The 21,289-nt window shown below is 42.8% G+C and overlaps 1 protein-coding gene across 1 annotated transcript; it reads left to right on the plus strand.

Moving 5' to 3' along the window:
* Positions 1-3,014: 3,014 nt before the first annotated feature.
* Positions 3,015-20,299, plus strand: TNFRSF11B (TNF receptor superfamily member 11b). The gene is given in 6 exon segments (XM_009937885.2): positions 3,015-3,147; positions 3,150-3,226; positions 12,745-13,114; positions 16,681-16,875; positions 17,195-17,419; positions 19,175-20,299. Coding segments are annotated over 6 exon segments (1,290 nt in total). The 5' UTR covers positions 3,015-3,113; the 3' UTR covers positions 19,564-20,299.
* Positions 20,300-21,289: the final 990 nt, after the last annotated feature.

Consider the following 21,289-nt stretch of genomic DNA (forward strand, 5'->3'; position numbering starts at 1 on the left):
TATTCCTGTAACGCGGAACGGACCACTTAATGCCTATACTCACCACTATAGGTTTGTTAGTAAAAGAAGAAATCCTGATTTTTTTTTTCCTATTACATCTTGTAAACTATGTTATGGATAATGAGTAATTATAAGGACTTAACTTTTAAAAAACAATTTCGAGCTGTGTCCCTTCCCTGTTATGGCATGTAGTCACAAACGTGGTTCTTTTAAACACTGCTGAGAACAGCTTGGTTGTAGCATGGACAAGTGTTTATTACAGGGTTTACTGCCTTGTCCTATGATTCCATGCTCTGCAAAGCATATCTTAACTAATTCCCAAAGGCAAAGTGGCAACGCTGTAAAGCACTTGTGAAAACATTCAAACTGCAGTTTAAACCTTGTTACAGCACAGTTCTTCTCTGAGAAGTGACACGAAAAATGGCAGTGTGGGATCCTGGATTTATTGTCTATTTGAGATTTCCAGATCAAACATGCTAAGTACAACTGTAAATCTCCCTCCTAACATCCACAGCCAGCTTCACAGACTCCGATGAGATTAGGTAGTTGAAACTTTCATGTTTATGTATCATTAAGATGATGGTCTCCTTAGCATCTGTCCAAACCTGCTGTCCTTCACTGCAACAGAGACACCCTGGCCCCCTTCCATTTAGCTGAACAAGCTCAAGGAGGATCTGTTTTCTGCTTGTTAACCTGTGTCAGTTTTTTCATTGCTTATGAGAGTAAAACGTCTCTTCAGGCAGGTCAGCAAATCTAACTGAACACAAATATGCACAAAGCAGCTGTGTTGAAGAAGATGCCACTTCTTAACCATAGCCACATTTTCAGCTAAAGAATTTTAATGGCTTTTTAATTTGTTTTCTGCTCTGTTTCACAGCATAAAGTATTTCAAACTCTAGAAAATTCAAATATGAACAACATTCTCTATACACATTAACCTGTTTATACACAGACTTATGAGCTACATTTTTATTTCTCTAGAGAGCCAGCTGTTGCGTATTTATGGCTGGCACTAGTAATGAGAAGACACAGCCCAATCCAAAGCCCTTTGAAATTCAGTTACACAGTTCAATTAACCACGGGGAGCTTGCTATGGGTTTGGCGCTTTTCTTTCTGCTGTATCTGAGCAGGAAGCAATCAGCCTTGGCCACATCCCAGGGACCTCTGAGATGACACTGGAGCTTGTTGATCCCAATCAGGAGAAGAGGCGCCTTGCCACGTCCATGTCAGCCTCTGAGGGAATAAGTTTGGCTTAAGTAACTTCTGCTGTTGGAGTTGCTATAGCATTCTGGTTGACTCTTAAAGTTGGTCCCTATATGGAGAACACCATACTCACGCATAGCTACCTTGACATGGTCAATGGTAGCCATTTCAAAAACAGTCCTTCCCCCTACTCCACAACGAAAATATAGACATGCAGAGGTAGATCCTGTTTATTGGCACTACTGTCCTTTTATCTGGGCAGTATGTTCATAAACCTATCTAAAAATAGATGCTAAAGTACTAAAAGGCTCTGAAAAGATTACAGGAACTGTTCTACCATCCAGTCAAGGGGCAATAGTAATCAAGTGGTGACTACTACCCAACAGATGCCAGCAACACTTCCTCGGGTGCTGGGGATTCTGTGCCAGTTTTCACATCACCTCTTACAAAGAACTCATCACTAATTCAAGTGTCTTGAATTTTTATCATCCCAATGAGTGTAATCAGCATCTGTTTCAATCTCAGGTTATGCTTGATGGGTGTTCAAATGGTTACAGATGTGCAAGGAGGAATGTGCGAGGCTGTCCTTCTTGAAGACGATGGTTTCCTGACTTAGCATAGCTGAATTTTTGTGAAATTGTATGTGAGCATTTTCCACCTCACTCTTTTGCCAATCCCAGCACAGTCTTGTGACTCGAAGGGGCAGAACTGCATAGCCCGGAGCCAAGGTGGGCCCCAGATTTCAAATGCTCAAGAGCTGGAATATCCAGAGCTGAGGTTTTGGTCTAGCCTGTGAAAAGGGAGAGAAAGCCATCTGTGAAAACTGGAGGCACATCTGGGTTTGGCTTCTACCCCAGGATCCCACAGCCTCCCATAATCACTTTCTGAATATCGGCAGGTTGGGAGAACAAATCCTTTCTCCGCGCCTTTTCTTGGGAATCCGTGCTCAGCTCTGCATCTGGTACACACAGCTCCCCTGGAAGCCTCTGAGCAATCCAGGGATGCAAGACTCACTGGCCTGGATCCTTGGGGCTTTAGGAAAACGCCCTTTTCCAACTAAAAGTGCCGCATGGCAAGTGGGGGACGGAAGACCAGGCCCCTGAGTGTGGCCTCTCCTGTGGACAAGGGCTTGCTGAAGACTCTAAGCCTCCCTGTTGTTCGGACACGGAATGTCACTGGAAAACCAACAAAAGCCCGGTGTCGTTCCCGCAGGTCTCTCCTCCTCACAAAGCCTCTCAGGGCTGGTGCCCAGGCAGCCAGACAGCTGGCATGGCCCGCAGACAGACAGACACCCGGCATGTCGTGCAGGCCTAATCTGGCAGGCAGCAGGGGCAACGAGGCCGTTCCTCGCACCCCTGCCTCAGCAGCCACGGGAAACCGGCGGGGACCCCCCTTCCCCTCAGCCTCCCCCTCCCTGGCCTCTGCTTCCCAGCCAGTCCTGCTCCTGGAAGCCCTTGGTGAGCCGAAGGGAGCCCTCTTCCTCCCTAGGGAATGGCAGCCCCGGCTGCGCTGGGGGGCCCTGTGATTTTAACCGTGTCCCCTCAAGCCTGGGCACCCAGAGAGCCACTGTCTGCTGGCCCTGGGCAGCTGCTCAGGGGAGGCGGGGGGGGTGGGGTGGGGTGGGGGGGGTGGGGGTCAGACAGCCAGACAGCCAGAGCACAATTAAACCCTCCCCTGGCCAGCCCCTGACACTCCCTCCTGCATTTTCCAGTCTGTGGTTACAGCACTCAAAGGGTTCCATTAAGTCATCAAGTTTTACAGGTTCCTTAAAAAAAAAGGGGGGGGGGGGGGGAAGAGAGAGTGAGCTCGAGAGAAAAGTTTGGTCATGGTAGGGAATGAGTGATCAAAGCTGAGCCAAAGCTTCCTGTTACACCGGGACTATATATATATCGTGTCTTTAATGTTGGGGGATGCCAGCCGGCTGGCGGGAGGCTGGAGCGGGAGCTGCCTCTGCCTGCTGCCCAGCTCGCTGAGGTTTCTTCCACCGACCACAATGAACAAGTTCCTGTGCTGCACGCTTGTGGTAAGTCCCTTCGGAGAGGTAGATGGGCTGTAAAGATGCATTACAGCTTCAGAGATCGGGCTGTACGCACAGACGACTTTTCTGCTGGGCTTTTTTCTCTTGGTTTTTCTTTGTCTGGGTCTTTTTTTTGTTGTTGTTTTGAAGGTTTTTTTGCCTTCTCTCCGTTTGCTCGCCGAACCCTTTTCATTTCATCATGCCGAGCTTTCCTCGTGAGGTTTGGCGTGCGACGGACACGTCCAGCTCCAGGGAGGCAGCAGGGATTTTCATCCCATTCTTAAGGTAGTGGCGCGATTTGCTTTTCTTTTGCTTTTTTTCCTGTTTTCCTCTCTCCTTTCGCAAGGCTTCATCGTACCGGGCTGACACAAAACACTGTATCTAGGAATGAATTTAGAAACTGTGGGCTGGGATGTTTGGTTTTGATTTACAGAAGCTCTGTCCCTGCCTGTCTCTAATCCCTGCTGCAGTGGCACTGGTCAGTATCCCAGATACTGGGCTGGATTTCTTACCCGGGAAAACCGCTGTGAACTCCAGAAAAAAGCACAAGCGTGCAGTGCTTGTTTTGGCTTAAAAAATTCATCTTCATGTGCAAGAAAGTGATGAATTAGTAGCTATGTCAGTAGCTATTACAGAGAAAGTTCTGTCATTAAATCCGGTATAAGCCCCTGCTTTAATAAGTTTTTGTTTACTTGGCGATTTAGCAAGATATTTCCAGATGCAAATTTAGAGATGTTAGCAGTGCAGTAAATCTTTCAAAATGTCATTTAAACCATTTAGCCATATGGAGTTCTATATGATGTCAGATTAATTAAAACCTGCATACAGACAGATACTGTGTAGCATCTATTTGAAGTCTATTCATCTTTTGGATAAGAAAACATTCAAAGAAAAACATTAAAAAATAATGTTCAGAGCAGACTGTTCAGCATGCCCGCACGGTAACTTGTTCCTGGGTTGTTTTGGTGACTACAGTGGCATTAATGTTGTGGCAGAGCATTAGAACTGAGATCCATTTATTTTGAAAGCTTTTTATAAATGCAACGAGATTTCCAGGATCCGATGAGTAATGCATGTTTATTACTCTCTGTACAACTTTCTGAAAGAGCTTTTTGAGAAACCACCCGAAGTAATTAATGGTGCAAGGGAAGCAAAAACTGTCAGACTGGCAGTCGGCAAATTGAAATGCAGGACAATGTTTTCATCTCATGTCTGATGTTGGGCCTTCTTTATCTGTATGAAAGCACGGGAAGTTAATCTGGGAATTTCAGCGATAGCCTGTTATCAGCTTGGCTTCTTATCGGTAGCTGCCATAAAATAACCACATCAGTATTTTGATTTTGATTAAATGTAATGTGCCTGTTCATGTTTTCCCATAAAGTAATAGCGTTTGGTGAAGTTCAGCATAATCCTCTGGCAGAAGAGTCTCGGAGCTGAAATATGCCAGTGGCTGGAGTACATACCAGAGAGCTTCATCATTCAACTCTGGTCTTTTTCATTATTACTTAAAAGCAATTTATGTAAAGTTATTGTGAAGTTTAAGTACTGTCAGTGAAGTTTAAGTACTGTCAGATGTGCCAGAGCTCAGAAAAGTAGTTTTAGTACCTGTTTCATAAGAACACTTGTAAGAGGCGCAACAGCAGTTCACAGTTGGGTCTGTTTGGCTCACACACCTTAAGCCTAGTTTGGAGACACCATAGCTAAAAAAGACTCTTTGGACATGATGTACTTTCAGCCTTCGCCTCTTTGCTAAGGTTTCAGAAAGAGGAGCTGCTGTGGTGGTGCATGCATGTACGTGTTGTTTGCTGGAACACTAAAACTGCTTACAAACAGACAAGCGTTATGAAATCAGACTGAGTTGAAAGAAATTCCCCAGAGCTGGATCTCATTACTTGTCACGTAACTATCTTGACCCTTAAACTTGACCTTTCTCTATTTTGGATCTCTGGGTGCATGTGACATGCTTTTTCTGGCCGGCCTGTTGGCTTTGCTGTGTGTAGGCAGCAGTGGCTTTGCAGCCTGCGAGGGTAGGAGTTATCTTTCTGTCTGACTTTCTTTCTGTCTGTCTGCATGTGTGTTGGTTAAAAATAAAACACCAACATTACCGGAAGAATTTTAAAAGATATTGTCGCAATTTAAATAACACCCACTGTTCAAATCTCACAGAAACTTTAATTTTGTTCCTTCTGTATTGAACTTTTATATTAGTAGATTTACTACTCTTGACGGTCTTCCTAGAGAAAGGCACCTGTTTGCACATAATACTGGACGGACCGTTTCTCTAGCCAGATGGCCAGTGGTTAGTAATTCTGTCCAGTGCAAAGACTGTAGTCATGGCGGTAACATCCCAGGTTTGTGTTACCTGTGAATTTTGCTGTCACTCTGGTGAATAATGTTCCAAAGTACGAGTCATGGATAAGACACACCTTTTGGTGAGTAGCTCATCAGTCTTATCTGCTTTCTCCCTCCAGAAGCGTCCAGGCAAATGTAACTCATACAAACGAAGACTTGCAATTTAGCACATCTTTGACAAGACGCAAAACTGCTCTTCGGCCCAGTGTCATTTTCCTACCACTGAAAATGAAACTATAGTTTAGACCTCTGAATTGCTCTGTGAATGACAATGGTGCCTCATAAAGTCTCTACGAGATTTGAATCGTTGGCATACAGCTTTACTGACAGAGAAGTAAAGGCAGTGGTTGATGCCCTCAGTTTTGAATACAGGTGGCTCAGGAGAGTCACTCATCATATTCCTTCCGTAAAAGAGCAGCCTCCAGTTTATAAAGCATCTTCCATACAAAAGTAGGTCCTGTTATGTCCCAGGTGAGTGGAGTGCATTGAAGTAGCTGAGAGCATGGTGGAACGGCTGTATAAGCTGAACTCACAGCAGCGAAAACTACTCCATTTTAGCTGTCATCGTGTTCCTGATGCTCAGCTGCAGTCTGCTGGAAGGTGCTTCGCCCGGGCCGCGCTCTGAGTGCTCCCGCAGCATCGCCCTGGGATAAGCAGGCTGTGTAGCTGTTGGCCCAAAGAAGTCAGATTCAGGGATTGCCTGGGGGCCCCCAGAACAGCGAGGTGAGGAGGATGGGAGCTGAGTATCTCTCAGACCGGTGGGAGTCATTTCTCCCTGGGTGACAAGTATTTCACAATGGTTATTTGCAATAGACAGCCGTGGATCTGATCCAGCATGACACTGTTGTGTTTTGATTTGACAGGCTGTTGGTTAGGAGGACCTTGTTGCTCCCATTCAGTGCTATATTTTGCCCCTGGGGTTTCTTGGGGGTCTGTGCAGGATTTCAGTGAGGCATTCTGCCTAAGGGCTGAGGGTAAGTGAAGGCCTCCTGCCTTCGCTTTGTCCAAATACTTTGTGTAGAAAGCAAAGTAGGAGGGTTGTGAGGTTTTGCTTTGAACCCAATGCAAACACTAGGAGCAATCTGACAGATGCCTTGAATGATTATTTATCACGCAGGAAAATATGCTTCGGAATAGTTGTGGAATGCAAAACAGAAACAGATTTATCTTTCTCAGCAAATTAAACATTCTCCTTTGGTCTACAACCCAAAACCACAAAGCCAAGCTATGTAATAATATTTTCATATGCTGAAAAGCCACTTTCTTTTCTCTCACAAAGCAGTGATTTAAGGGGATGATGCTTGAAGGATTTTTGCTTTATGTGCTTTGTCTTCCAGTTCATTTTAATTCAACAAGAAAAAGCAAGAGGCTCTTTGCCTTACATTTGAAGATGAAAGAAAAGGGCGTGTACTTTTTTCATGCCCAAGATCAGAAATGAAATTTTACAATCACATTATTTCTCTTTCAAAAGCACTTTCTAAGGCCTCGTATAAGTGGACTACACAGGCCTTTTATGTTACCATGGTGTATGCTGACATAAAGATGGTATAGAAAAATATAGCTTTAGGCCTAATATGTTGAGTGACACAATCAAAGAATGGCTTTTTAACCTTATGTAACTCATTTTGAATAAGTTCTCAGTATTTACTTGCATGACACTGACTTACACTAGGCTTGTGTACACTCAGCTCATCCCAATACCTCACACAGAGACAGCCATCCTGACAGGTACCCAGGATTTGGCCCAGGGAGATGGATGAGAACTGAGCTTTTCAGTCCTTTCAGAACTGAGCCCGGGACACTAGAACTGAATTTCAGGTTGATGGATGTAGTTAATGATACTAGATTTTGTTTTATTTTACTTTTGTTGTGATTATTTTGTTACTGATAGCATTTCATACTTGTAGAACAATAAACCCCAACCTTTGGGATTGTTTTTTTAAATCAAGCTTTGCATTTCACTACCCTTAGGAGAACCATTTCCAACTGAGTGCACTCTGAATCAGACTTAATGGTGAATTTATTTAGATGGACAAGATATTGAGTGTCATTGGCTTCCATCAGTGTTGGGATAGAAAGGATTTACTTAGGGTTTAAAATTGAAAGAAACCGCCTAGATCTCTTCAGCTCGTTCCCCAGCTCTTCCAGGAAACCAAATGGAGTATTTGCTTTCAGAAGTGCATTGAGAGCTATATTTAAACTGCTTGAGTTTCTTGCACCTGCTTCTCAGGCTGTTCCCAAACTTCCTCTGATGAGAGAATCCCCTTTTCATTTGCGAGCATTATCCTTTAACAGAGAAAGTTCTTCTATCTCTGTGTGTTCACTGTCTATCTGTACTGAATCCATAGGTACTGTTTTGACTTGCCAAGCTATTGAACCAGTCAAGATCCTCTTCAAGTTCAAGCTGTCTATTTCCTTCTAAACTTTCTCTACACCTCTTCCAGACCGAATTAACCTTTCCTAAACAAGGATGAACAGAATTTTACACAATCTTCTGAATGACAAATCAATGACTTTGGCCAAATGTAGCACTGGTAGACTTCAGCTTTGGTTTCTTAAGCGTTAAAGGGTGAGCATGCTTGTTGACCCTATTTATGATTCCAGTAAAGCCAGACTTCTAGTTTCTTCCTCTTTTCAAACTGGAACATGCCTTCTTCTGCAGCAAGAGCAAAACAGGCCAGTGCCAGCATGATTATTGGAGAAATCCTGCTTTCTGTAAAGGTTTTGGGAAGACCAATGTTCAGAAGTAGTAAGTTCTGATCATGGCATTTTCACGTGCTCAGATAGTGATGTTTCTTACAGCAGAGATTCAGGTGTTTACTGCATAGCCCACCTTTAAGTATGGGCGTTCAGGTCCATCAGAGGTTTTATGTGGCTGAGAGTCTGCTACCAAGTTGGTCATAGCATAGTTTAGGAGGAGAAATGTCAGGAATGACATAAAATGCATATAATTTGGGTGTCAAGAGGATGGGGCCAGACTCTGTTCAGTGGTGAACAGGGGGTTGGAAGGGACCTCTGTGGGTCATCTAGTCCAGCCTCCCTGCCGAAGCAGGGTCACCTACAGCAGGCCGCAGAGGTCCTTGTCCAGGCGGGTCTTGAATATCTCCAGAGAAGGAGACTCCACAACCTCCCTGGGCAGCCTGTTCCAGTGCTCCGTCACCCTCAGAGGGAAGAAATTCTTCCTCATGTTCAGACGGAACTTCCTGTGCTTCAGTTTGTGCCCATTGCCTCTTGTCCTGTCGCTGGGCGCTACTGAAAAGAGTTTGACCCCATCCTCCTGACACCCACCCTTCAGATATTTATAAGCATATATAAGGTCCCCTCGCAGCCTTCTCTTCTTCAGGCTGAACAAGCCCAGCTCCCTCAGCCTCTCCTCGTAGGAGAGATGCTCCAGTCCCCTCAGCATCCTCCTAGCCATCCGCTGGACTCTCTCCAGTAACTCCTCATCTTTCTTGAACTGAGGAGCCCAGAACTGGACACAGTACTCCAGATGGGGCCTCACCAGGGCAGAGTAGAGGGGAAGGAGAACCTCCCTCGACCTGCTGGCCACACTCTTCTGTATGCACCCCAGAATGCCATTGGCCTTCTTGGCAGCCAGGGCACACTGCTGGCTCATGGTTAACCTGTCGTCCACCAGGACACCCAGGTCCCTCTCTGCAGAGCTGCTCTCCAGCAGGTCCACCCCAAGCCTGTACTGATGCATGGGGTTGTTCCTCCCCAGGTGCAGCACCCTGCATTTGCCTTTGTTGAACCTCATCAGGTTCCTACAGTAGTCTTATGGAGAAGTGTGGTATTGGGGACTGGAGTCTAGAAATATACTTAATAACATACTAATGGCTGTATTGGATCTAAAAAAAATTAATCCAGAAAAAAGGCCATTAAAAGCCCCGTATGCTATCTGTGCAGGGGTTGATAACTGATGCATAAAGGAGATGATTGAAGAAAAAGGCAGAAAAATAGTGGTATTTTTCCAAAACACTCCTCCAGACTCAAGCAATTTGTGGTTTGGGATTTCCTGATCTAAAGGTGATGTTTATGTTTAGTGGTCTGTTGTTAGAATTTTCCTCCATTGCTATGTCCAGTTGCATTTTGAACTCAATTGTTTACTGTGGCAATATGAGCTGCACAGCTCACTGTATTAATAGGATCATAGTAGTCAAACAGTAATGGTAATCTAGCTCTATGTTGAAAATGATGTATAAAATATGGTAAAATATGGAGATATTGATTGCATTTCTACCTTTAGTTTGACTGAAGAGGCTTTTCTTATAATTGTTTACCAAATAAAAGATTTGGATCCTGCATACGTATGGCTCAGCCACTGGTGGGTAGATTACTGCAGCTACAAAATGTGCGTTTCTGGGAAGGAGGGGAAGGCAGGTGTGATGTGCTTTTCTTTTAAAACTGCAAAGAAAAAATCAAATGCAAAGATGAATCATCCTTTTAGTGGTGCTGATTTATTAATCCTATTATTATGGTTATTGGTTGTACTCATTTAGATTAATAGTATTCTGGCTGCCATTAATAGCTCATAGCTATTGGTACTTCGCAAGGCAAAACTTTGCATGGTCTCACACATGTATTGTTCAAGTATTTTTTTGCTCAATTTTTAAAATTAATTCCTCTCAAATTGTGTCAAATTATTTTCAATTTTTACTGACTTGCTGTAGGTACTTCAGGAAGCGAGTGCCTCCATTTTCCCCTACAAAACCCCATGTTCTCATACTCCAGTTATTGAATTTGAATTATTTTTAATCCTGAATTGTTCCCTTCAGCAAAACTTCTCACATCACGTATGATTTCCAATGTAAATTGCTGAGTAAGGAAAATAGGTAAAATCTTGTTGTTCTTGCTCCTGCATGGAGTAGAAGGGAGTTGAGCAGTCATTAAATGGTCCACCTAAATGTTCAGCACCTGAACCGTTCAGCATCTCCAAGGGCAGAGGCATGACCCAGAGGAGCAGATTCTGTTGCAGTGACAGCGTGGGGTTTGTTGTGAGCCGTGCATCACAAAGAAGGAAAACTGGTGTTTTTGCAGGGGGATGTGCTGCCTGAATGTCTGGTTGCTGTCCCTAATCATTTTCACAGTGTCATATTTTCATCTGTGTTGGGTATTGTTGTGGGTTTCCACAGACATCTGCATGAAATGTGGGCTGATGCTTGTCTTTTTGTAGCATCTGTGCCACATGCTGCAGTGCATTATGTTCTGCAAAGGGAACGCGTGTGTTCATGCAAGTCTTGCACTCTGGGATGCTGTATTATCTATTACTGAATAAAAACTGGAAGAAAACCTGACTTTTCACGTCAACAATTAAAGGGATTACCAGGACCTCCTTATAACTAGAGTAATAGCTGTAGATTTACCAAGGGTGGGTGCACTTTTCGTCAATGGAAAGCCATTCACCACTAAAAAATGTGCTGCGCCCTCTTTTTAAATAGATCACATGAAGAAGATCCAGTCATTGAAGAAAAATGGAACGCTACATCAAACTTCAATGAGTAATAACGAATTTCTCACAATGGAAGAGATTGTGCATTGAGACCACAAGAAAAAGTGGGATTTCCATCTGTAGAAATCACACATTGGACAAGTTACAGGGCTTAGTCAAGGGTAACTAGAAGAGGCTGTGGGGAATAGCTACTCTATCTGCATTGCATTCTTCAGCCTGGTTTAGTATTGCTGTGTAAAAAGTCGATTCATAGATAGGCAACAGGAGAACACACTTAAAGAATATTTTCTACAGCAGTAAGAGTTCCTAATTTAGGCACCTAATACTGCTTGGTGCAAATGCTTGTGTTAATGCAGATGAACAATTAAATTGTCCTTTCCAACCCTAATAAGACTATCACTTACGAAGTGCCCTGCTGTGGCAGAAGTGAGGCCCTTAGATAAAGCCTCTTTGGGACGTACAGAGTCTGAATGAATAAAAAGAGTTAATTCCACTTACAGTATGGGGACATCTGCATTGGAAAAGAGGAAAATACGTTCTTTAAACTGAATTGGCAGCTCTGTATTAGCTGACTGGGATTAAAATAGCAACAAAGACAAGTCAGATCTATAATTTGAATGGATACAAAGAAAAAAATATTCATTCAGAGGCAGTTTGCTTCATCTTTATAAAATGTACAAGTTTCAGAAGTGGCATGTTCAGTCACGCAGCGCTGGGACCAGCTGGTTCTCCGTGGGGAGAGTGAGCTGCTGGCAGACCCATGGGGCTCAGGGCGGTGGACCCAAGAGTTATTATTTTTGGTAGTCTGGTGGAATCACAGAACCAAATTTTCAGTTACAAGACCAAAATGACGTGGTATGGAGGTTGCCTCTGCAGAAGGGCAGGGTCATCTCAGCTTGCTAGATCCCGAATCGCAGCAGCAAAGCAGACTGCTGCAGGAAGCAGGGGTGGTGTAGCAGGCATGACGTGTGCCAGTGCCGGTGGTTTTGGATAGGAAATGAAAGCACTAGCCTGGCCTCTTCCAGCTCATGCCATTAAGTCCTTAGTGTACCCTTCATAAACTGCATCATTCTTTACCTCTGTCTGAAGCTGCATCTTCATACTTGATGTATCTGTCATGTTTTATCCCCAGAGCTGCTGCATTTCAGTGTGAGATTGAATGGAAGGCATTAAAAAATAGCTTATGTTGTTCTAGACATTCACTGCTGGCAAAAAGAAATAGTGTAAAGAATCACCATTAAAGGTGCCTGTGGTAATGGTGCAGTACGCTGGTCAGATTTGTATGCTCAGGTAGCTTTTCTTTTGCATGTCAAGTACCTGGTACTTAAGAACACAGGAGTGCATGATCCCTACCTTGCTGTGCATCCAGCGTGTTGCCAACAAAACTAATAGGCCAGGTTCTCTGGTGCCAGGTGGTAAAAGGTCATTGCCCAGTGATATTAAAAGGGTGTAAATGGGAGAAGGATCGGATCGACATCTCTGGAAGAACAAGGAAGTACCTACATTGTGAAGATTTGCTGGATAAGATCCTGAAAGTTTCCCATTCTGAGACAGACATGGGAGAGTCCAGAAGCTGGCTAATATGTTACGAATTTCTAACGCAAACATTTTTTTGAAGATAGTGACATGACTGGACTCATAAACTCATCAAAAAGTAGGTTTCTGTGTGACCACGGCGCTCCCCAGAACTAAAGCAAGCATTGTTTTATTTTCCTGTTGCTAGCTGTTGGACATCTCTGTTCAGTGGGCCATCCAGGAGGAGTCTCCCCCCAAGTACTCCCACTACGACCCAGGGACATCACGTCAGCTGCTGTGCGACCAGTGCCCTCCGGGGAGCTACGTGAAGCAGCACTGTACAGCCACCAGCCCGACGCGGTGTGCCCCGTGTCCGGATCAGTACTACTCCGAGGAGTGGAGCAGCAACGACGAGTGCCAGTACTGCAGCGCCGTTTGCAAGGAGCTGCAGTACGTCAAGCAGGAGTGCACCCGCACGCAGAACCGCCTCTGCGAGTGCATCGAAGGCCGGTACCTGGAGCTTGAGTTTTGCCTAAAGCACACGGAGTGTCCTCCTGGGTTTGGCGTCGCGCAGCCAGGTAGGTACCGCTTGTCGATACGCACGGGCTTCATTAGCGCTCTGTCGCACGTCGGCGACTCGTGGCAGTTACAAGATTAGCAAAGAAGCTCGTCCAGGTGAAATTACAGGACGGTAGATTGTAAAGCCAACTGAACCTGTTCCTAGCCTGCATCATTTGGACTGTAGCCAAAGGAACATCTCTCAGTGGAATACTCTGCTCCTACCGTAATACATAACTTAATGGCAGTAGCAAATGTAGCAAATTGCACTCTAATGAGAAACATGATGGATTGCCTCTTTTAAAGGAACATTATGTGGAATGTAGTATTTGTGTGTGTGATAGATAATAATGTTTTTCATTTTGAAATCTGCTGTTTCAAGCAACAGTATATCTTGACGAACACCAGGAGCACTATGTGTTTGACACCAAGTGTATAATTACAACAATATTAATATAGCTCTAGCATCACAGCAATATGTGATAATAATTAATTATCAGCATCCTAAGTGGAACTCTTAGGGAAACTGTTATTATTACCAAACAAACAACTGTTTCTTTGTCAAGCAAGCTGGCACTGTGCTGTAGGTCTGGTGGGGATACAGAGCGAAGCGGCACTTTTCAGTGGACTGTATTCTTCATTTAAGACAATGTAAATTGTTTTACCAATAATATGTTCGTCTCTGAAAACAAAATACATCATTCATCATTTGGCAAATGTCATGGCCCAGTTTAGCTCCGGTATTTAATACAGCCTGAAAAAATTGTAAACTGTCATTGTAGGGGAGACTGATAACTGCCTGGAGAAGAGTGCTTGGGAGGGGAATACAGAAAATCAAAGTATCTCAGACACAAACGCATAGGCAACCCATCTCCAGATTACAGAGTTCCTTCCCTCAGAGCTGCGTCTATCCAGCGAGACACACTAGGGCTGCCTGTCTGTTTTAGAGCTGTGCTGACTGACAGGTCGTGAGTCCTTTCTTGGCTTACGAACATCTCGCCGGAGAACAACTTTGACGTAAGGAGTAATGTCGCTGCTGTAGCTGCTCACTAGTCCCTGAGTAATCGGTTAACTAAGCATTACCCTGACGCCCTTGCCACTGTTAAGCATTTCCACTGGCAGCTACCACACTTCCATATTATAAACCTTCATTAACCTAAATCGTTATACCCAGGGGCTTGAGTTAATGAGGTTCCACCACACCTGGGCAGCGATCCAAAAGGGACCAGAAAAAAAGTTCTCAGAAAGACCGTTTGGGAGGCAAACAAAGAAGTATAAACTGTCTGAGCAACCAGTCTGCTGCATCCCTGTGAGCACAGTGAAACCATGGCAGACAAATTTGAATCCCCCAGTTCAAAATGAAACAAACCTTGGAAGAAGATAAATTATTGAATTGTGTAATTTATTGGAAAGCTGGTTTCCAAAAGCCCATCAGAATGAACCAGCTAAACCCAAGCAGACCTCAAACAAGGAATGAAAACATTGTAAAAATAATTGCATCCCCCTGTGTCAATAGTCAGTTTTTGAGGTGAAACATTGACTAAGAATTTAACAAGGATGGACCACACCATGTTCCCGGTTTCTGCCATATGATAGCCTTGAACTTTGTAACAGTGTGAATTCAGGTGAAATAAAACCTAAGTATAGAAAAACACGCTTCCGCTGCCGTAGAGGGAGACAGCGTGCTCCAGCATCTCATTCAAAGCTTAACGCAGTGGAAATCTGTTTCCCCACTGCCAGTCGCTCACGATTACTTTGGGCAGACCACTTCACTGTGGTAGTCCCGTTTCATGAGTGCAGATTCAGGTTTTGCTCCTTTCTGCGGCGGTGGGCCCTGTACGGCGGCAGAGTTTTTGGCAGCGTCGTGCTGGAGAAGCATCGCTGCTGCGAGGCAGCTCTGTCTCCTGGCGCGGCTGCCGCTTCCCTGGAGACAACGGGGGATTCTGGGCGGACTGGGGGAAGCGGCAGCAGAGCGGCCGGGCTGCAGCCGTTTGTGCCCTCAACACAAGCAGGCAGATAAGCAGCAAAGAAGCAGCTGACAAAGCTGGGAGGTGACTTTCTGCTCAACGCAGAGAAGGCTGATGGATAATCTGTTTTATTTCCCTCTTGTGCTGCGGAGGTTATACGGGAAACTGAGCAGAACGATGAACCGTTTGCAGGGACTCCCCTTTCTTCCCCTTCCTCGCTGCTGGAGCACAACGTCAGCGTGTCTGCAGCAGGGAAAGTTGCTAAAAATTCAGACTTCTCAGCTGAGCTAATTGCTGCCTGCTCAGGTGCCTTGGCTGTGCAAGGTGAGGCGACACTGAGTGTGTGTGGGGAGTTTGGCAACATACAGGGTCTCCAGTTTTCAGGTGCACGACAACTAAAACTTCTCCTTCGCTTTCACTTGTTGTCTGATGAAAGAACTGCTAGATCAGGTGTATGCAAGCATTGTTCTTTATTTCACGGCTGGTTGAAAAACTTGAGATTCATACTCTTCTTCTCCAAGGAAATGCCAAAAATAAATAAAATTTGTTTCAAAGCTAGCATTAAAATAAGCGTCCACACGTAAATACTTCCAAAATACACTAGATGGAGGTATTTTCTTATTCAAATATAGGTTCCAATTATTTCCAACAAATTTTAAGCATGTGCTTAAGTTCATGTTCAATAATGCAATATTAGATATTAGATTCTAGACACTTAAGTGTTGGGTGAATAAAGATGAATTAAGAGTGAATGTACAGCATTTATTAGTGCTGTTCTTTTAGTGCTGCTGGTGGTTAGACTATTTGCATTGTTTAAAAATTCACGCTTTAGTTTTCTTTCTCTTTGTCAATGTGATACAACCATATATTGTCATTACATTATTGTATCATATATTTGATCCTGAAGTAAAACTATGTCTTATAAAACACCAAGCAAAATACATATATGTACATTAAATATATTTGCTATACTGGATGATCTGCTTCTTTGCTTTGAATAATATTTTAGTCAAGCCCAGAAGAAAGTTCAGTAATGCTACTGAAATTTTATTTTCCTCTACAATTTCTTATCTAAGCAAGGAAAGTACTTTTCAGAGGGTCTTTCGTTGATATTCAGTTGAGTTATACTTTTGGCTAGAACTAAAGTGACCCATTCGAGTAAGGTTCTGGGCAGATATCAGAGAACAGAATTTAGAGGAGTGTCTTGTGCCATTTAATTATTTTACAGAATATTTGTACTGTTGAAGGATGAAGGTCAGACATCATGTAATGCCAGAATAGCCTCAAGTAATTACTAATTTAAAGATATTACTTTATTAAATAACTGACTTAATCTGTAATTACTGATTTTAAAGTTGGTAACAAGGGTATGTAAGAGTACTATTTATTACTCTAGCAGAAACATTATTCTCTTAAAGAATCTTTTTTGTTTTTAAAATTTCAAGAGTTGTTTTTTTTTTTTTCTCCTAAATGTGATTCCTTCAAAGATCAGAAATACGAAAATCAGAAGCATGACAATTTTGGGAGGAATATTTTCTTTTATTTTTGTATTCTTCGGGTGTTTTTTGTCACAGTGGAGGTTATATGTAATTGGATGCATTGTTTTCCTGTTTCCGCAGGTACCCCTGAGAGTGACACTGTATGTAAGAGATGTCCAGAAGGATTTTTCTCAAATGAAACATCATCCAAAGCAGCCTGTCTAAAGCACACAAACTGCAGTGCACTGGGATTCAAAACAGCGTTGAAGGGAAATGCAGTTCGTGACAACATCTGTCAGGAAAACACAGATACGGCACCTCAGAAATGCGGAATAGGTCTGTGTCATAGTAAGGAAAAGTGTTCTAAAAAGATACCTTTAATTATAGTTAAAATGAATGTATCAACATTTATGATAAAAATATTTAACTTGTTAGCCAATTGCCTTCTATGGTGATGGCCACTGTACAGTTTCAATTCTTGTAGGTCAGGCCAAATGGAACTCAAGCACAAGGGAGCAATAGCATTATAAAGGCCACTTCTTACTTTGTTTTTTAGACATTTTTTCTTATCACCCCTGCTACTTGCTCTTTTGTCAGGGACAAGCAGGGTAACAGATCAGAAGAGCTGACATATTCTTTCTCTTTCTCATTTCAGACGTAACCCTGTGTGAGGAGGTTTTTTTCAGGTTTGCTGTTCCTAGTTACCTCACACCGAACTGGCTGAACATGCTAGCAGACAGTTTGCCTGGGACAAAGGTCAGCACAGAAAACATTGAAAGAATTAAACAAAGGCACGGCACTCAAGAGCAGACCTTCCAGCTTTTGAAATTATGGAAGCAGCAAAACAAAGAACAGGATATGGTCAAGAAGATTATTCAAGGTACCTTATTTTGATAGCACGTATATTAAAAGCAACCTTCTAAATGGCATTTTAAAAATTGCTTGGGATCAAATACCTCCTGGTGATGTGCTGTGCTCTGAGGAGGACCTGCAGGGCTTGACTGAGATTTATTGATGCAGCAAGCACAGTGAAGTTGAGGGGAAGCAGGAAGAGAATTCAGCTTCTCCTGATCAGTCAAGGACTGAGTTCTTCCCCGACTTGTAAGCCCCTTGGGAGCGTGTGTGGTGTTGCAACCAAGACCCCCTATGGAGACTGCACAACTGTCGTGGTATAACCCCAGCTGAAAACTCAGCCCCACACAACCGCTCGCTCACTCTGCCTCCCCTGGTGGGATGGGGGAGAGAATTGGAAGGGTAGAAGTCAGCAAACTCATGGGTTGAGACAAAGACAGTTTAACAGGTAAAACAAAAGCTGCGCACGCAAGCAAAGCAAAATAAGGAATTCATTCACTGCTTCGCATCGGCAGGCAGGTGTTCAGCCATCTCCAGGAAAGCAGGGCTCCATCACGTGTAATGGTGACTTAGGAAGACAAACACCATCGCTTCCTTCTTCTTCGCTCAGCTTTTATTGCTGAGCATGATGAAGTCATATGGTATGGAATATCCCTTTGGTCAGTTGGGGTCAGCTGTCCCAGCTGTGTCCCCTCACAGCTTCTTGTGCACCCCCAGCCTACTCGCTGGTGAGTGAGGTGAGAAACAGAAAAGGCCTTGATGCTGTGTAAGCACTGCTCAGCAATAACTAAAACATCCCTGTATCATCAACACTGTTTGCAGCACAAATCCAAAACATAGCCCCATGCAAGCCACTACGAAGAAAATTAACTCTATCCCAGCCAAAACCAGCACAACAACATATGATGAATTTTGATCAAGTGGGGAAAATGTTTGCCGCTGTTCTGAGTGGCGGCTGTTGAGGTTAGAGGGAGCTGGATGCCTGCCACTGAGAATGCAATTTGTTTGCTGTAAAGTGGAGACTGACAGCTCGAACGAGGACATGTAGTCACGGAACAGGAGCGCACGGGAGTGAGGAATACACAGACAGGCTTTCCCTTCTTTTTCCCTTCCGATACCTGTTTGTCATGCCAATTCACCGCTTTGTTTGTGCTGCATCTGCCAAGACAGGTGTCAAAGGTGAATAGTGCTGCAGTGTTAACACCGAGGTTTTTCTGAGTCGGGACAACTCTTTTCATGTAAGCCACCACCAACAACCGCCACATTCGAAGGACCTTTTGTCCACTCGAAATAGATTTGAAAAATGCTGCAGAAATGTTTTTTTCTCCCTCTCCTTTTTAATATGTATGCTTATGTCAGACTGTGAAGTGTCTAGAATACTTCAAAAACCAAAATGAGTATTTTAGCAAAGCTTGCCCAGATATTTCTGAAGAAAAGCAAGATTATCATTCACTGGAACCAAATATTAGGACTCCTATCACATACACAAAAAATTTTACAAGATAAATGAAACAAGTGTATAGCAATAAATGCTTGCTACGAAGTTTGTTTGTCATTTGGGGCTGTTTATATTTGCAAAATTAATTAAATTCTTAAATACCTTTCATAACTGGAGCCCAGAAAAAAAGCATTGCTGAGAGAATTATTTGAAATAAAGTAAAAAAAATAATGGGAAGGAATATTCACCTTGAAATTTTGAATTTTTTTTGCAGGGCATGGTGAAGTCATAATATACTAAAGTTGTAAAATACTTACCTTCTGTTATTCTTTTTGCTTTGTATAGATATTGATCTTTGTGAAAATAGTGTCTTAAGGCATATTGGCCACCCGAACCTCACCTTTGAACATCTGAACACACTGATGGCAAGCTTACCAGGCAAGAAAGTGGGGAAAGAAGATATCGAGCGCACAATGAAACTCTGTCAACCTACAGAGCAAGTCCTGAAGCTTCTCAATCTGTGGAGAATAAAGAATGGTGACCAAGACACCATTAAAGGTTTAATGTACGGACTGAAGCACTTGAAAACATACCACTTTCCGAAACGAACCATCCAAAGCCTGAAGAAAGTGATTAAGTTTCTGCACAGATTTACAATGTATAGATTATACCAGAAACTATTCTTAGAAATGGTAGGGAACCAACTTAAATCAGTGACAGTAAGATGTGTGTAATTCAAGATACTTTTCATTCTCCACTGACTATTTTTCCCTAATTACTGCCAGCAGTAATTAAACTGGAATATTGTTTCCCTACATTATGTCTTACTATTTATAGAAATGCCTGACTGGAATAGCTCTAAGTCTTTTGCAGTGTTTTTGGAAGGTTTTTTTTTTAATAAAATCACTTTTGTAAAAGCTATTACCAAGTTAATAACACTAAGAGCCTGATTCTGCATTTTTGCACATTGAGAGTTGAAAAGCCCCACTATAGTCACTAGATGAGAAAAGAATGCTGGACTAGGCTCTACTACAGTATTTGCTATTTATATTCTTCAAGGAATAAACATTGTTGTTGTACATATTTATTAAGTTAAATGGAAATTGTATGAGACTGAATTTTTGGAAGAGAAATGAAAAGCACACTGTATATTTTCTAGTTAAACAAAAATGATCTCATATATTTTTCTGGCAAAATTTTGTAGCATGCTCTAAGAGTTATTAATTTCTTTACATTTTGTATTTAAAAAGGTATTATTGCTTAGTTTTATTTGTATAAGTTGTGGTATCTTTTGGTAGGGATGTTTTAATTTATCCAATGATTTTAACTCAAATACAATGAAAATATAGCGCAAGTGACCTGAATATTTAAATATTCTGTGAGGAAGTGAATGTACCATATTTAAAAAGCTGGATTTTTATATAGAATTTCATAATCTTATTTTATAAAACAATTAAATTTTTCAGTCTACTTTTTGACTGGTGTTTTACTCTTGACTCTGAAGTAGGAACTAATAACAAAGACAGACCATGTGGATTTCGCTGCTTATCTTGGGCTTGGCTCTCCTCTACTCTCTGTCTGGTCTAGTAGTTAATATGTGAGCCAAGCAAATATTGACCAGCACTGGCTTTTCGTGGTCACTGCACAGGTGTGAAAGAAGGTGAAAAGGTATCAAAGGTTCTAGTTCAGAGGGCCTGGGTGACTGCAGTACGGCCGATTACAACTCCATAGATGTATTTGGCCCAGCATTCCTCTTGGCCCGGTGTCATTCTTGGAGAGCTCACAACCTTTGCCCTAACCACAGCTTGTAATTTCATGGAGGAAAGATGATGCATGGCCCTGACAGGCTTGGAAAGCCTCACGTATTGCCACTATGTTTAAAGGAAGGGAGCACAGAGAGGTCACACCAAAATAAAAAAATCATTTACCATTGCCCTCAGCTACCGAATGAGGCACCTGCGAAGAGATGAGTCCCAAAAAAAGGGAACAGGGAGTGCATGAGTGTGGTTATTGAAAGCTCACATAATTTTAAGGACCAGTGATCATTCACAGTGCAAGCTAAAGGCTTCAGTGGCTCCAGAGACAGACTGTACTCTTGGTTCTATACTTCAAACCACGCGCACAGAGCTTGAGTATTCAACATATTCTTTCCCTTGTGTAAAGGAAGGAAAAGCCATCACCATTTAGACTTGTATGACAAATATTCCCCTATTACAGATGAGAGGATCTTAAGCAAAGAATGAGAAAGAGATTCCTGGTAGACAGGATAGGTGCTCATCAGAAGTGCTCTCCTTACAGAGAGTACAAGTGGGACATATTGCTTTAAAATACCTGGGTTTCATTTTTCACTGAATTCTTACAACACTTTTTTGTATAAAAAGGAGTAAACTCCCTTTTATCTTTCACATGCTATGTATTAGCATCTCATTTATCAGCATAGCTGAGAAACGGTGTTGAACA

The sequence above is a fragment of the Opisthocomus hoazin genome, chromosome 3, assembly GCF_030867145.1.
Source record: "Opisthocomus hoazin isolate bOpiHoa1 chromosome 3, bOpiHoa1.hap1, whole genome shotgun sequence".
NCBI lineage: Eukaryota > Metazoa > Chordata > Aves > Opisthocomiformes > Opisthocomidae > Opisthocomus > Opisthocomus hoazin.